A 15,302-nucleotide genomic window follows, 5' to 3' on the forward strand; every position below is an offset into this window, starting at 1 on the left:
AGTGGATGTGGATCAGCCCAGGCAGTGACTGCGCCAGGCCCGAAACGTGGACGCACCACCTCCCTGCATCCGCCCACCCAGGCGGCAATAGAAGTACAGCCCTGCCTTTCTCTCAGAGGCCGGGTGACCCGTGCGAATCCCTAATCTCCACTGCGTAAGGGGTGGTGATCGTGCTCACTGGCATTAATTGAGATCCATTTTTAAATGCCTCATACTTAGATCGGTACATAGGAGGTTTTCAGAAAGTACTAATAGCTATCATTATCGTGGCAAAACACTCGCATTACGAGACAAAGGGTGGTACGCTATACGATAAAAAAGAGCCACGCCACAGAAGCTGGTTTTGTTTACATTTTCTAGCAAATGTGGCTTTGTAGTCTCAGCGCTGTTGGGTGTTGCTATAAAAGTCGCGCTAAAAGGATAAAATTGCGTGAAGGGGTGTGCACAGGCCAGCGCCCGACGTGGACATCCACGAGGGACGGGAACACGCACCAGACTCCTCAGCCGCGACAGGACCGAGAACCTGGCGCTCCGGTGTATTTAACTTCACCACCCACTGTGGGCCTGGAGTCCTGGCCCCCGGAATTCCCAGCACACAGGCTCCTTGACAGTGGTCAGCCGTCTACTCCGGTGTGTCTCAGTAGCCCAGAGCCGTCAGACGTATGGCAAGGTTGCTGACGGTCGCGCCTACACCGACCCAGGACCTGCCCCAGACATCCGAGAGACCAGCGGAGGGAAGCAGCGGAGTCCTGGGAAGCCGTGAACGGCCAGACAGCATCTTTGGTGGGAGCCCCTGAGAACAAGCTAGTGGGGCGCCTGACACCACTTCCACATCCCAGCTGTTGACAGAGGGGATTGAACAAGATGCAGCTCAGGCTTTGGAGGCCTCAGCTTCCTCTTCATCCCCTGGAACAAAGGGGTCACTTGGTAAATGACAGCTTGGGACAAACACCATTTGTGTCTCTTCTACTCAGCAGCTAGCACCACTCAGCTTGTGAACCTGAGTAGATGGTCTTGAGAAATGATCCGTGTTTAACTTTTGCAGTCTTGCTCCATTGAGTGAGATACTGGACATGTATTGAGTGCCTGCCACGTGCCAGTCACTGTGATGGACACTAAAGACACAGTAGTGACCTGAAGACATCGGGTACCACTGGGACTCCAAGATAAGGGGAAGATAGGCTTTCCCACGCCAGGGGCTGTCCGTGAAACTTGAGTTCTGAGGCCAGTGCTGTCCACAGCTGCTCTGCGATGCTCTGCTGTCCCCACGACGGCCGCACCTTCAGGACAGTTGAATCGTCACGCTCACAGGAGGACCACCCACCCGGGGATACATACAGGAGGCAGAGCAACTCTCCACGAGAGCAGGACAGTAGTTGGTCTGCTTTTCAGGTGTCCCGCATTCCTCCTTTAGAAGGGAAAAAAGGTGGAAATGATTAGCGATGCCAGCAGCGTGACGGTCACAGTGACAGGACTTTGACATAGATGGAACCCAGCGTGGCATCAGCATGAGGATGAGCCATTCCTCTCATGGTGCAAGGAAGATGGGACTGAAATAATCAAGCTTCCAAAGTAAAGTGTCATCATCACTGTGTCGTTCCTAAATTGCTTTCTAGAGAAATCCTGACGGTCAGTTACTGAAAAAGAGGCACCAAGTTAGCTAAAGAGTGTGGAGGCGTCCGTCCAGTGGGCCCTGCTCTGGGCCGTCGTGCCGTGGTGCACGCTGACGAGCGACTTCGTGTCATCAGATCCCATTTCAGTTCCCCTCTGCCTTTTTGTTCATCTTTCCCTCTACAGAGTGAAAGTAGCAGCAGTAGCAACATCTCCACCATGTTGGTGACACACGATTACACGGCAGTGAAGGAGGATGAGATAAACGTCTATCAAGGAGAGGTCGTTCAGATTCTGGCCAGCAATCAACAGAACATGTTTCTGGTGTTCCGAGCCGCCACTGACCAGTGCCCCGCAGCCGAGGGCTGGATTCCGGGCTTCGTCCTGGGGCATACCAGCGCAGTCATCATGGAGAACCCCGACGGGACTCTCAAGTGAGTGCCCGGCGGGGCAGCCGTGGCGGGGCGGGGGGCAGGCGGTGCTGAGCACAGACGAGGCATAGAGGCCCTGGGAGGGTGAAGCCCATTGAGAGAAAGCAGTGCTGTGGTCTGTTGAACCAGGTCATCTCTATACACAATGTGGAACGTTCCCGCAGTGAAGGTGGGGCGCGTTCCATCTCTCAGACCTGTTCTGATGGGTTCTTTTAATAACCTGCATTTGCACACACATAGCTTTTTTAAGCCGCTAGACAGAGCATCACGGTATTTTAGTTCCCAGAGGTCTTGGGTGAGGGGTGAGGACTTTCCAAGGGCCCCTGACTCGTATCGGGCACGCTGAGGGTGCATCACTGAAGATCCTCGTCCCGGGAGCTTCAGCTAAAGATCCGTGTGGTGCCACTGCCAATGTGCCTTATGTATACTAGGTTACTTTAGTCAAGTAACTTGAAACCAATTTTGCCTTGTTAAACATTACTTTAAAGAAAACTGAATTCAGGGGCTGGTTTCAAACTCCACCCTTCCCTGAATCTCTCTGGCTGTAGGAGGCGCCAGCCAGGTGGCTTCTGGCAGTGGAAGCATTGCAAAACTGTGATTTTTAAGCCTCCAGAGGCTTCAACCCAAAAGACCAGACTCAAAGGCACAGGCGGCAGTCATGTTCCTCTCCAGGCATGGCAGTACCCCTGGCTGGTTTGCAGCCCAGACTGGCGAGCCTTCCAGCACCACCCCAAACCTCTGGGCTAAGCACCTATACCCCATGGGGAGTCCAGGCTTTGAGTTCAGGCTACAAAGAGCCCATCTTCCTTGACAGTCCCTTGTCCTGTTTCTCCTTGATACACAGAGATATTTTATTCTAGTACATTGTTCAAGAATCCCATTTTATACTTTGTTTCCTCAAAAATATTCTTAGGCCCTGTATTAGGGTTCTCCAGAGAAACAGAGCCAGTGGGGGGTATGTGTGGTCAGCGGGTGGTTATTGTAACCACACAGTTGTGGAGACTGGTGAGTCCAGACCTGCACTGTGGGCCAGCAGGCTGGGGGCCCAGGAGAGCCAGTGGTGCAGGTAAAGTCTGAAGGTATTCTGCTGGAGAATTCCCTTGTGCTCAGGAAGGCTGGTCTTTTTTTGTTCAACTCGGGCCTTCAACTGATGGGATGAGGCCCACCACGCTATGGAGGGCAGTCTGCTTCACTCTACCAGTTGAAATGTTAATCTCATCTGGAAATACCCAGAATGATGTTTGACCAAATATTTAGGTCCAGTCAAGTTATACGTAAAATTAACCATCACAGACACCTTTATATTTAATCCTTAAAATTTGATTTAAGAAATCCGGCTTTTATCTCTGGTCATTGAGAATCGCAGAAAAGTTTTCCTTCGCTGAGATCCCTGTTCCTAAAGGAATCTCAGTCACCCTGTATCCGTGTAAATTGGACAGTCCGCTTTTCTCTGATGCTTTCAGGAATTGTTTGCTGAACACCAGGAAAGCGTAATACTAACAGTGTGTTGTGGTCCCCCTAGGAAGTCAACATCTTGGCACACAGCACTCCGTTTAAGGAAAAAATCTGAGAAAAAAGATAAAGACGGCAAACGGGAAGGCAAGTTAGAGAACGGTTATCGGAAGTCTCGGGAAGGACTCAGCAACAAGGTATCTGTGAAGGTGAGCAAGGGTGTCTCCAAGAGCCTGTGCTCCTTGGGGAGCACGCAGGGCTGGTGCCGGCCCAGGAGGAGCCGTCGCGGACCTGGCACCCAGCCTTGCCTGGCAGCAACCCCCCTCTCTCTGCCCTTTGAGCAGACCTGCAGGGCTTTGTAGGGCGCTCTCATGGGCAGTGTGGCGCAGGTATGCATATGTATTCTGAGGAGCCGGGTATACGGGTAAACCCCTAAGCGGGTGCATGTGTAGCTTACAAAGAAGGCTGCTGGATTCCCAGCGGGAGCAGACGGAGCACAGAGCAGCTGTGGCTCAGACCACAAGGGAAGTGACTGGACACCAAGATGCAGGTTCACTGCTGCAGCGGATTCCCTCGGTGGGTGCTTCAGTCCACTTTACTTCTGTAATCAGATTGCCTTAAACCTGTGCAGGTTTTGCCTGGGGAGAAAGGAAACATCTCTTGAGGGGAGCTCGAGGCCCCTGAGTCAGGGCCCTGGGCATTCTGCGGAAGTGGGTGGTTCGGGGATCTGCTGGACTCAGCCCATAGGATGAGTAAAAGGGACTTCTCTGGGTGTAAGCAGCATTTGTGCGTTTGTGGGTAGGAAGAAAACTCTCTCCCACACCTGTGTGACACGAAGCCTTCCAGTGCATTCGAAGGCAGTCGGAATGTGGTCGGTTTTGATTGATACGCAGGCAAACCAAGCCGTGTTTCCTTTCATCTCTCAACAACTGTAGCCCTAGAATAGAAGCAGTATATCTTAGAGTAGCTCATGTATCTGGTTAACAGCTGTGCGCTTTTTCCATTTCAGCTTCTCAATCCCAACTACATCTATGACGGTGAGTTCTGTTCTTTTTCTTGTAGACTTTAGAGGGTAGGTCTACGGGGCATTTCAGGACACTCGAGTGTAGCCTGTGGACGTGGGTTTTCTGTGGAGCTCTGGGCCTGGGCAGCATCTCCTTCATTTGTTGGGGGAGGTTGGTGGGCACAAGAGGGGGCGCTGGGTGACCAGCGTTACTGACTCCTTTCTCGCGCAGTTCCCCCAGAATTCGTCATTCCCTTGAGCGAGGTCACGTGTGAGACAGGGGAGACCGTTGTTCTTAGATGTCGGGTCTGTGGCCGCCCCAAGGCCTCGGTCACCTGGAAGGGCCCTGAACACAACACCTTGAACAGCGATGGTCACTACAGCATCTCCTACAGGTGAGGGAAGCCCCCTCGGGGGTCAGTTTCACAGGCAGTGAGCATGACCTCGCTCCACTGGGACTGACGCGGCCAATTGCCTGGGTCACCTCTGGCCCTGGAACGTCTCCCGTGAAGGAAGGTGTCATACCTGGGTGTGCAGCTAGGATTGAAATCCCACTTGAAATTGCCCGTCAGCATTTGAGCTCCTCATTTCCTGTGACCCCAAAGGAGAGAGGTCGGGGGGCTGGCGGCGGGGAGAGCTGAGCCTTTCTGAACGCCGTGTGCCCTCCTCTGTGGCAGTGACTTGGGAGAGGCCGCTCTGAAGATCGTGGGTGTGACCACCGAGGACGACGGCATCTACACGTGCATCGCAGTGAACGACATGGGGTCAGCCTCGTCTTCAGCCAGTCTGAGGGTTCTAGGTAAGCTGCACCCCGAGCCCCACACACTCTCGATGTGGCCTGAGATACGTGACAAGTCACTCGGAGGCTGCACGGAGCAGGCCAGCCTCTGGGACACCCGGGGGGATGCCCTCGGGCAGGGGAGGCACACGGTGAGGGCTTCCGCCCACGGCCACTGAGCGTGTGAGCGTCTGGTCCAGCCTCCAGGTGGGAGCAGGGCAGCCTCAGGGACACCCGGGCGGGTGCCCTCGGGCAGGGGAGGCACACAGTGAGGGCTTCCGCCCACGGCCACTGAGCGTGTGAGCGTCTGGTCCAGCCTCCAGGTGGGAGCAGGGCAGCCTCAGGGACACCCGGGCGGGTGCCCTCGGGCAGGGGAGGCACACGGTGAGGGCTTCCGCCCACGGCCACTGAGCGTGTGAGCGTCTGGTCCAGCGTCCAGGTGGGAGCAGGGCAGCCTGTACTCCTAGTGTTCAAAACGTTCTCGTCTCCAGCTTCTCACTTGTCCGATGGTTCAGTTGATGCTTTAGTTCTAAGAGAAGCTCCTCTCAGTCAGTCTCACGTAGAATAGAATGGAAAGAAAGGAAAGATGGGAGTGTGGGTGAGCCCCAAGCAGGCTCTGTACCCGTCCTAGACCGTAACAGCCCTTCCAGAGGGTGTGTCCTCCCAGCCCTTCCATGAGCACAGGGCGACCCTGGTGGGACTAAAGCCCTTGCTCCCTCTATGCCCAGCAAGGTCTGATCTCTCTCCTCAGCTAAACCGTGAGCTGCTGGCAGCAGAACTCATATCTTAGACCTTTTAGAATTTCCTGTAGATGCACCTGACGTATGTACATGCTTAGTGAGCAACACATACTGACTGATTTCCAGCTACCATTTCACAGGAGGCCAGCTGTGCCAGCTATGCGGCCCAGGGCTGCTGAGATTTCTCCTGGGTCCTCCAGCTGCACCAGGTATAGGATGTACCTCCTAGAATGACAGTTAAAGAACTAAAATAAGTTAAGTAAATTAAACAAAACCAATTTTTTAAGACTATGGTAAGTAAATAAATAAAAGGACTAAAAGATGAATTGAGTCCAGGAGTGCCCTGTGTGTAGACAGTAAACAGAGTTGTCTTTAGAAGTTTATATGCTGTATATCTTAATCCCATATATTTTAACCTCATAAGTCAAAGAAGGGAAGGGTTCTGGTTTTGGATCACAGTGCAGGAAAGGAAGATAATTTTGAATTTGACAGTAGAGAATCACCAATGTTCTAATTTTTAAAAGATGTCACAAAAAGTATACAGGTGATTTTTTTTTTTTTTTTTTAACAAATCACTGGTGAAAGCAAGGGAGCTTAGGGAGACAGAAGGCTGTTCATAGGAATGGTCTTACGGAAGTGCAAATAATGGAAAAGCAAGTGTGTGTTTATTTCTGTCACATAAATCCATCTTTGTCTCATACGAAGTCCCAGCGCAGTGTGGATTTTATACTTCCGGTGCGTCTCCATTTCCACGAGCCTCCGTTCAGACGCTCAGCAGCCCGGGCAGCTGCCACATTGGACAGCGCAGGGCTCTAGTCTCCTTCCCCAAGAGGCGCCCCGTACACCAGGCTCAGGGAGACGCTGCCTTTCTTGCAGGTCCAGGCAGTGATGGCGTCATGGTGACCTGGAAAGACAACTTTGACTGCTTCTACAGCGAAGTGGCTGAGCTCGGCAGGTATGGTGGAAAACCCGCAGCCCCTCCCGAGATCGCAGAGTCAGAGACACAGCTCTGTAGGAGCCCACAGAGAAAGTTCAGTGGCGGATTTTGCCAGCAGTTGGAAGTTAGATGTATTACATCCGAAACGGAAGCGTGATTGCCTGTTGGTATTAAACGCTGAGGAAGTGAGGAAGAGATTGCCAGTGCAGGTTCCAGGAGAGAATCAAGGCTTCATACCGTGAGCCGTCCGGTGACGTGATGAGTGCACTTCTGCTCCGTGCCCAGGCAGCACTGGCTGTGCCCGTTCTCGGGAGAATCCAGGGAAGGGTCACTCACACCCCTTCTCGTGGCACATTATTCTCTGGAACCCAGTTGAGAGGGGCTGAATGTGTCCTTCAGGTCTCGGCTGTGCCTGGAGGTTTAGGGTCCCCCTGCGTAGACCAAGAGGGGGCTTCGACAGAGAGGGGCTGTTCCTCTTCAGACGGCAGCCAGGGCTCAGGTGGTGGCTCAGCGACGCCCTCCGTCACCCTGCTCCTTCTGAGGTGGCACGGCACTCAGCCACACCTCATGTCACGTCCCGTAGGGCAAGAAGAAGGTCAGAAGCATGACAGCTGAGCTTGTCCCCGTTAAAAAGCTTTCTGAGGACCCCCCGCCCCCGCCAGCAGCAGCCTCGTACACTCCGATGGCCATTCCGGGGTCCGCTGGCCCCAGGGATCCATGCACACGCCTGTGTGGATCAGCCCGAAGTGCCTGTCGGTCATCTGTCGCTGCACGAGGCTCAGCCCTGCTGTCCAGAGCAGCAGAGATGTATCACTTTGTGCAACGTGCCACTGACCGGACAGTTACTCTCTTGGTCCCTCCTGGGCTCGGTCAGCTGGCACCCCCATGCCTCGCCCGCGTGTCTGTGGCCTCTGTCCACATAGACGTTCACCCTGGGCCTCCTCGTGTGATGGCAGTCGCAGCCCGGGAGAGCAGAAGCAGAGGCTGCAGCCTCTCAGGGCCCAGCTTCAGAAATTAACCACACTTTGTCCACATTCTGTGGACGCAAATAGCCACCACCCAGCCCAGATTCAAGGGAGGAGAAAGAGACTCCGCCTGTCCGTGGGAGGAGGGGCCAAGCAGTGTGCCCACCTTCCTCCCCGCAGTCTGCATTCCCCAGCCCCCAAATCTCATCCCACCGTGGCAGCCGGCTGAGGCCTGAGGTCCAGGATCTTGTTATCCGGATCCAGTCGAGGTGCAGCCGAGGCTTCCTGGGTGCGGTTCGCTGGGTGCAGCTCCGGAGACCACAAACTAGAGATGAGTTACCAGCCCCCCGACTCACATCCTGCAGCGGCAAGGCAGACACGGTGATGACAGTAGATGCTCCCATCCGAAGTGGAGGGCATGGGGTGCCCAGGAGCCACCTAGTAGTCCGTTCCAAGCTTCTTCATGTGACGAGGTTTCCACGAGAGCAAGGTGGAAGCCGCCTGGTACATCTCACGATGTCACTGCTGCTCCATTCAGCGGCGGCAGGAAGTCACGTGGCTGTCCTTAGCCAGACGGAGCCCACCTCTGGGAGGGGAGGAGACAGGACAGGCACAGGCATGGGCAGGCTTCCTTGGGGCCGTCGCGCGGCTGCAGCCCCTCCACTGGCGGCCGGGGAGAGCAGGGCTACCAGCTGGGGAGGCTGCCTGGGTTAAAAGAGTCTTTTCTCCGTGACACACTCAGAGTCCTCTGAAAATGACCTTCTCCACCTGTCTTCCAGGGGCAGATTCTCTGTCGTTAAGAAATGCGATCAGAAAGGCACCAAACGAGCAGTGGCCACTAAGTTTGTGAACAAGAAGTTGATGAAGCGCGACCAGGTCACCCACGAGCTTGGAATCCTGCAGAACCTCCAGCACCCGCTGCTGGTTGGCCTCCTCGACACCTTCGAGACCGCCACCAGCTACGTCCTGGTTCTGGAAATGTGCGTACACGCCAGCTGCCTCTCCTCTTTCTAGCGCTCGGCCTCGACTCCAAGTGGTCTTGCTGTTTATTCTCTAAGAAGTATAGAAATCAGGATGTTAGGATTCACAGAACTTCTAAAAAAGCACGTCTGCTCTCAGAGACCACAGTTCTAGAGCTTTCCAGCAATGCTAGAGGGAAGTACAGCTGCCTGACGAGGAAGCACAAACCTAGCATCCAAATGCTCCCCACCCAGGCTCCTTCGGGGATCTCAGCCAACCTGGAGATGCCTCCTGGTTCCCAAAGGTCCCGAGAGGCCAGGCCTCTGCGGACCACAGCCCTGCTCGTGCTCTCAGGCTGACCTGGTCCCACGTGTCTGCCCAGCTGGGCGAGCCCGGCTGGTGGGCGCCTGCAGTGGGCCGGCTGAGACCTGCTCGCGTCTGGTTGCTTCAGCATGCAGCTCTGCCCCGGGGCCCGTCCTGCCCCTCCAAGGGTGATTAGAATGGGAGCGTAGGTGCGCCCTCTGGAGGGGGTGGCTCCCCCCAGGGCAGCCTGCTGGTCCCCGTGGTACTTGCTGGGCCCTGTGTGCCATCTCAGGAAACATTTGCGTTGTTTAAAGATAAAGTGTGAGAGCTCTGACCCAAGAGCAGGGGGCCTCAGCCTGGGGACATTTTGCCCCCCAGGGGACATTTGGCAAAGTCTGCAGACGTTTTGCTGGTCACAGCTCACCGCCCCGCAAGGCACAGGGCGGCCCTGCAACAGAGGACCGTTGTCCCAAAGTATCAGTAACACCGGGTTGAGAAGCCCTGCCCTTAGAACATTCTGGTCTCTCTGAGACACCTCGTCATGTAGCTTTGTTGAATGTCCTAGTCCTCCTTTTCAGGGGGAGTCATTTCATACATTTCCTTGGATTCCTGAGTCTGTTTCCATCGGCCGGAGCGCCATCTTTTGTGCCATTTCCTAGTTCTTTTTTTTTTTTTTGGCGGTACGAGGGCCTCTCACTGTTGTGGCCTCTCCCGCTGCGGAGCACAGGCTCCAGACGTGCAGGCCACGGCTCACGGGCCCAGCCGCTCCGCGGCACGTGGGATCTTCCCGGACCGGGGCACAAACCCGTGTCCCCTGCTTCGGCAGGCGGACTCTCAAGCACTGCGCCACCAGGGAAGCCCCATTTCCTAGTTCTTGACACGTTGTTGGGAAGAGTGGGCCTGGCAGGAGGGCCAGCTGTGGAGCCGCGCGGGGCGTGGTCACAGGGACCGTGAGCTCCTCGCTCGCGGGCACTCCCTTGAGGCCCCGCACCCGCCATCCCATTGGTCACATCCGTAAAGACTTTGGAAGTGCCTCCGCATCACAGCCTTCACGGGGGCAGCTGCTGCAGGGCCCTCGGCGCCAGGTCGAGCCTCAGCCTCGCTCCCTGCCGACCCCGGGCAGGGGATGTTTCGAGGGTGTCCCCGCCCAGGGCTCCCGCTGGAGCATCTCTGTGGGCCTGTCCAGCCATCTCTCTGGCCTAGCAAGCCTCCCAGATGGCGGAGGGAGCAGGAAAGGCCTCCGCCCTCCCCAGCCGCCCCCAAGGCTGGCCATCGTGTGTGAAGGGCAGGTCGGCGGACCTGGGGCTCATTTCTCAACCTCGGCTCCCGTGGATGCTCAGCGGCTTGAAGGATCATTATGGGGCTAAAACGATGTCCAGGCAGAGGCCTGGCCCCTGTGGGCCCTCAGTACCGGGGAAGGTGCTTTCTGGCTCTAGAAGCTTGGTGACTAAAAGCCTCTGCGTATCTTCCCCAGGGAGTTTCACCAAGAAAGAGAGTCCTAGAGTCCTTGTCAGAAATCTCCTGCAAGACCTCGGTTTCTGGTTTACATTTTCAGTGCATCCAGCTGTCATTTCTTTTCGCTGGAAATTAAATGGTTTGGCCTCATCATTGCTGTTAATAGGGTTAATTTTTGTAACAGACTACTTACTACCGAAGTTCCCTTGATTACTCGACATTACGAAACAGGTGGCTGATCTTTCCATAAATTTCTGTTTTGCAAAGAGGGCAGCCTAGCCCATTGTTCAGGGAGGCCGGGGCCAGACCACCTCCTTGCAAGTCTAGCCTTCCCTTATGAGCTGTGTGACCTTGGGAAAGTTACATACCTTCTCTGTGCCTCCATTTCCTCATCTGTAAAATGGGGACCATAAAACACTCTTCCCAGAGAGTTGTCGTGAGGATTAAGTGAATTGATAGAAAGCACTTAGTCCCTGGCACAGGGCTGCTCTGTATAGGTGTTTTTTTAAATGTTAAAAGCAATTTCACAGTAGGAGGACTTTGAGTCCAACGTGAAGCCCTCACTGTATTGTCCGTGTCTTAACGTTCTCTCGTTCAGCCGTCACATGACCCGTTTTCCAGACGACGAGACTAAGGCTTGGGGAGATGGTCTCACATTATCCCCTCCTCCAGCAGCCTGCTGGGGGCGGGGTTGGGGAGCCTGGGTGCACCCATCTCTGCCTCCCAGTTTCTTCTGTGGGTCCAGATGACGTGTTCCCCACTTGTGCCTCCACGGTGAGCTTAAAAAGAAATCGCCCCCTTGATCCCGTCCTGCCTTCAGGTAGAGGTGTGATCCCCAAAAGTTGACAGAACAGTGACAGCGGGGCACGGAGGTGATGCGTATATCACAGGAGACGGGTCTGAAGTGACCGACCCGCACCGTAACGCACATTCCTCCCTCCGCAGGGCTGACCAGGGACGGCTCCTGGAATGTGTGGTGCGATGGGGAAACCTCACGGAGGGGAAGATCAGGGCATATCTGGGGGAGGTTCTGGAAGCCGTCCGTTACCTTCACAACTGCAGGATAGCACACCTGGACCTAAAGGTTAGTGGGGCCCCGGGGACGGGAAAGCCGAGGGACCCCAGCGCGGCCATGCGGGATGCAGAGCCCACTCTCGGCCTGTCCTCTGAAGCCAGGCCAGGAGCCCGCGGGGACTGGGGACCAACACAAGGGGTGGGAGATGGGAGCAGTGATTTCTAATCTCTGTTTTTAAACGTTGGATATACACAAACAATAAAGTACCAGGTAAACGTGTGAGCTCTTCAGACATTTCTTGCGATTTCAGGGGGTTCCTGTGAGTGTCGCTGGGTCGGGGTGGGGCTGGAGCAGGGTGACGGAGGCAGGAGGCGGAGGGTCGCTGCTGCCGCCGCCGGGAGGGAAGTGAATCCCCGGCTTCACTCACTGGCACAGTTTAACACAGCAGCTGCGCGTGACAGTTGCGGAGAAGTCAGGGCAGCTTCCCCTCTGGTTTGCCTCTCTGTCCTCCTCCCGAGGGCTTTGTCCTGCTTCGCACGTGGACGGTCGGCGCCAGTCGACCTCGTAGATTCCTGGTGAGCCTTGCACCTCAGCTTGAGATTGGGGTTGCCGGAGTGGATGACGGTTGTCTTGTCCTGTCTCCTAGCCCGAAAACATCCTAGTGGATCAGAGTTTAGCCAAGCCAACCATCAAACTAGCTGACTTTGGAGATGCTGTCCAACTCAACACGACCTACCACATCCACCAGTTACTGGGGAACCCCGAATTCGCAGCCCCCGAAATCATCCTGGGGAACCCGGTCTCCCTGACCTCGGACACGTGGAGTGTTGGAGTGCTGGCCTATGTGCTTCTCAGCGGCGTGTCCCCCTTCCTGGACGACAGCGTGGAAGAGACCTGCCTGAACATTTGCCGGCTAGACTTTAGTTTCCCAGATGACTACTTCCAAGGAGTGAGCCAGAGGGCCAAGGACTTCGTGTGTTTCCTCCTGCACGAGGACCCTGCCAAGCGTCCCTCGGCTGCGCTGGCCCTCCAGGAGCAGTGGCTGCAGTCGGGCCACGGCCACGGCAAAGGCGCGGGCGTCCTCGACACGTCCAGACTGACCTCCTTCATTGAGCGGCGCAAACACCAGAACGATGTTCGACCGATTCGTAGCATTAAAAACTTCTTACAGAGCAGGCTTTTGCCTAGAGTTTGACCTATCTTGAAGTCCTTTCTCATTCTCTTTCACCTGCCAATCAGCTGTTCATTTGAATTTTGAAGAGAAACACAAACCAACATAACTGTTCAGCTGCCGTGCGTTCATCGTGTGAAATTGCATTCCCAGTGAGCTGTGCTCGGCAGTGCCTGGGACTCGGGCTGCAAGCTGTGCTGGGGTGGAGGACCTTCTCGAACACTCTGCGGGGGCGGAGACAGCATTGCTGTGTCACAGTCTTTTATTCAGGTTTCTGCAAAAAAAATAAAAAGAAACTTTTTTAAACGAACATGAGTAGAATTTTGCAAATTTAACATTTTCCAGGATTTCTTCAAGGAAGCGAAATGCCTATGTTCAACCACTGGTGTTAACGAACAAAACAGAGATACTGGACACCTCTGGGGAAGACCCCGGCCCCAGCGGCGGCCGTCTCCGTGGCCTCGTCCAGCTCGGGGTCCACCTGGCTCTGAGCTTTTCCAGCTGCCTGGTCTGTGTGCCTCTGGCCCCTACGCCAGACTAGGCTTCTGAAACGTGCATTCAACCTCAAACTTTTGCATAAAAATAGAATGAATCGTTTTGCTCTGATGAAATGTAGGCCTTACTTGTATATAAGACTGGTCCTGCCTTCGGTCTGTCCTTTCCCCCCACTGCCTTCCCCCACCCCCACCCCCCCGCTCCCCGCCTCCTGCCCGGGGCTTCCTTTGGGGGTCCGAGGGGTCTGCCCACCCACCGAGGACATCAGGTTGGGTCCTGCCCCTCTGCCCCTCCCCACACGTCCCACCCCCAAGCCGTCAGTCAGATTGTTGAGCAGTATACAGTCAGATGAAAATACTGTAAATGCACTCATTGGGGTTTTTTTGGTTTTATTTCATATCATGTGCAATGTTGTGGCTTTAACATTTTATGCAACTATTTATGAAGACCTCTGTTGTACCTGTAATAAATATATAGAAAAAGCACATACTTCGTACGGTGAGCTTTATGGTTTTGTGCGTGTGTCGGGGGGTGGGTGGGTGGGGGTCTTTGCCCTGTGCCATCGGTTCAGAGGGACTTAACTCTTCGTGAAATTTGTCAGTTTTGAGGACTGTAAAAAGTGATTTCATACTCTGAATATAAAACTGGATAATAGGGTAATGTTTTAAATTTTATTATGCTATTATTCAGAATGCCAAAGCATTATTTTTTTTCTCCCAAAATCAGTCTGGACATTTCCTACTTTTTAGACTTTTTGACATTCAACTTTCAGTACAAAAATTGGCTGGATTTTGAGCTTTTGGTAAGAAATAAAAGCCAATCAAGCAGTAGCCGCCTTGAGGCTGGCATTGGCGTCTGTGGCACTGTGGCAGAATTCACGCTGGTGTGGGAGGCCCTCAACAAAAGACGCTGCGTTTCTGGGCACGCTTGAATTTTTCTGGATGTCTTTTTATCCTCGTTGTGTGAAATACACTAAAAAAAAAAAAAAAAAAAAACCCGCTTCCCAAGCCAGCCAGATACCTGGGTCTTCAGCCATGAACTGGCATAGTTGAGCTTTGCAGCTTCCAATGTATTTTATTTATTCTTTTGTTGGGTTTTTGTTTGTTTCTTGTAAAATTGTACAGAAACTTTTTAAAAGAAATTGGATTCAAAACTGGATGTGTATTCGTAACCTCACAACTTTTATTTGTGTATTGTTTCTTTTATTATTTCAGTTAAATTTTTACATTATTTTGCATGTATATTTCTTTGTACAGAGACCTTACATGTTTACACAGTATGATGTGATGTAAATATTTTATTTTGCCATCAGTTATTTTAAAAAATTAAACATATTTGCCTGATTTTTGTGTTAGGCCTTTTATTCAAGTTGGTCACTGTTGAATCAAAAAGCGAGATCAATGAGGGAGAGACTGAAGGAGAGGCCTCCGGTGGGTCAGGGGAGGGGCGTGGGGAGGAGAATATTCTGGATTGGGAATCCACTGCAGGCCACCAGAAACGGGAGTCGGTCATACCCCTGCATACTGGTGCACAGCCCAGACTCAGAAGGTACTGGCGTGTAAACCAGAACGTCAGCTGACTGTTTACAGAGACGCTGCACTGGTCCTGGTTAGAATAACTAAGGTACCCCCGCTTCTTGAAGAACGCATAATCAGAGCAAGGGGAAAAGTTGTTGCAACTTGGCCACAGAAAAGCAAAATTAATGCTGTTCAGATGGATTAAAGCACATGAAACACTAGGTTCCAGCACCTGCATTAGGAACAATCCCAAGAACCCACACCTGCGAAGACATCCGCCCCCCCCCACCCCCAGTGGTGGCTTCTGCCTGCTTCTGACAGCAGGTCATCTTTCCTGCTGAACACTGTCATCTCTCGGGTTTTGATTCCTTTTTGCTTTCTTTTTGGACTTGTTCCCCCTGGGATCGTGACTCTTTGCTCAGCACATTCTAAAGGCTCTATTTTTCATCTGTTTGATCCTGAAGTTAAG

General features: G+C 53.6%; 1 protein-coding gene across 3 annotated transcripts in view; it reads left to right on the top strand.

The window, feature by feature from the left end:
* Positions 1 to 14,659, top strand: part of TRIO (trio Rho guanine nucleotide exchange factor) — a 372,400-nt gene extending 357,741 nt beyond the window's left edge. For all 3 annotated transcript variants that reach the window (XM_089908686.1, XM_089908685.1, XM_089908687.1), the window contains exons 49-57: positions 1,798 to 2,045; positions 3,565 to 3,703; positions 4,504 to 4,531; positions 4,730 to 4,892; positions 5,175 to 5,296; positions 6,892 to 6,970; positions 8,697 to 8,897; positions 11,581 to 11,719; positions 12,297 to 14,659. In XM_089908686.1, coding sequence (XP_089764812.1) covers positions 1,798 to 2,045; positions 3,565 to 3,703; positions 4,504 to 4,531; positions 4,730 to 4,892; positions 5,175 to 5,296; positions 6,892 to 6,970; positions 8,697 to 8,897; positions 11,581 to 11,719; positions 12,297 to 12,845 — 1,668 coding nt within the window. In that variant the 3' untranslated portion in view covers positions 12,846 to 14,659. The remainder of the gene's footprint in view (positions 1 to 1,797; positions 2,046 to 3,564; positions 3,704 to 4,503; positions 4,532 to 4,729; positions 4,893 to 5,174; positions 5,297 to 6,891; positions 6,971 to 8,696; positions 8,898 to 11,580; positions 11,720 to 12,296) is intronic.
* The last annotated feature ends 643 nt before the right edge of the window (positions 14,660 to 15,302 follow it).

Source organism: Delphinapterus leucas, chromosome 3, assembly GCF_059928025.1.
Source record: "Delphinapterus leucas isolate spDelLeu-1000000601 "Yukka" chromosome 3, BTC_Dleu_Yukka2, whole genome shotgun sequence".
NCBI classification, from domain to species: Eukaryota; Metazoa; Chordata; class Mammalia; order Artiodactyla; family Monodontidae; genus Delphinapterus; species Delphinapterus leucas.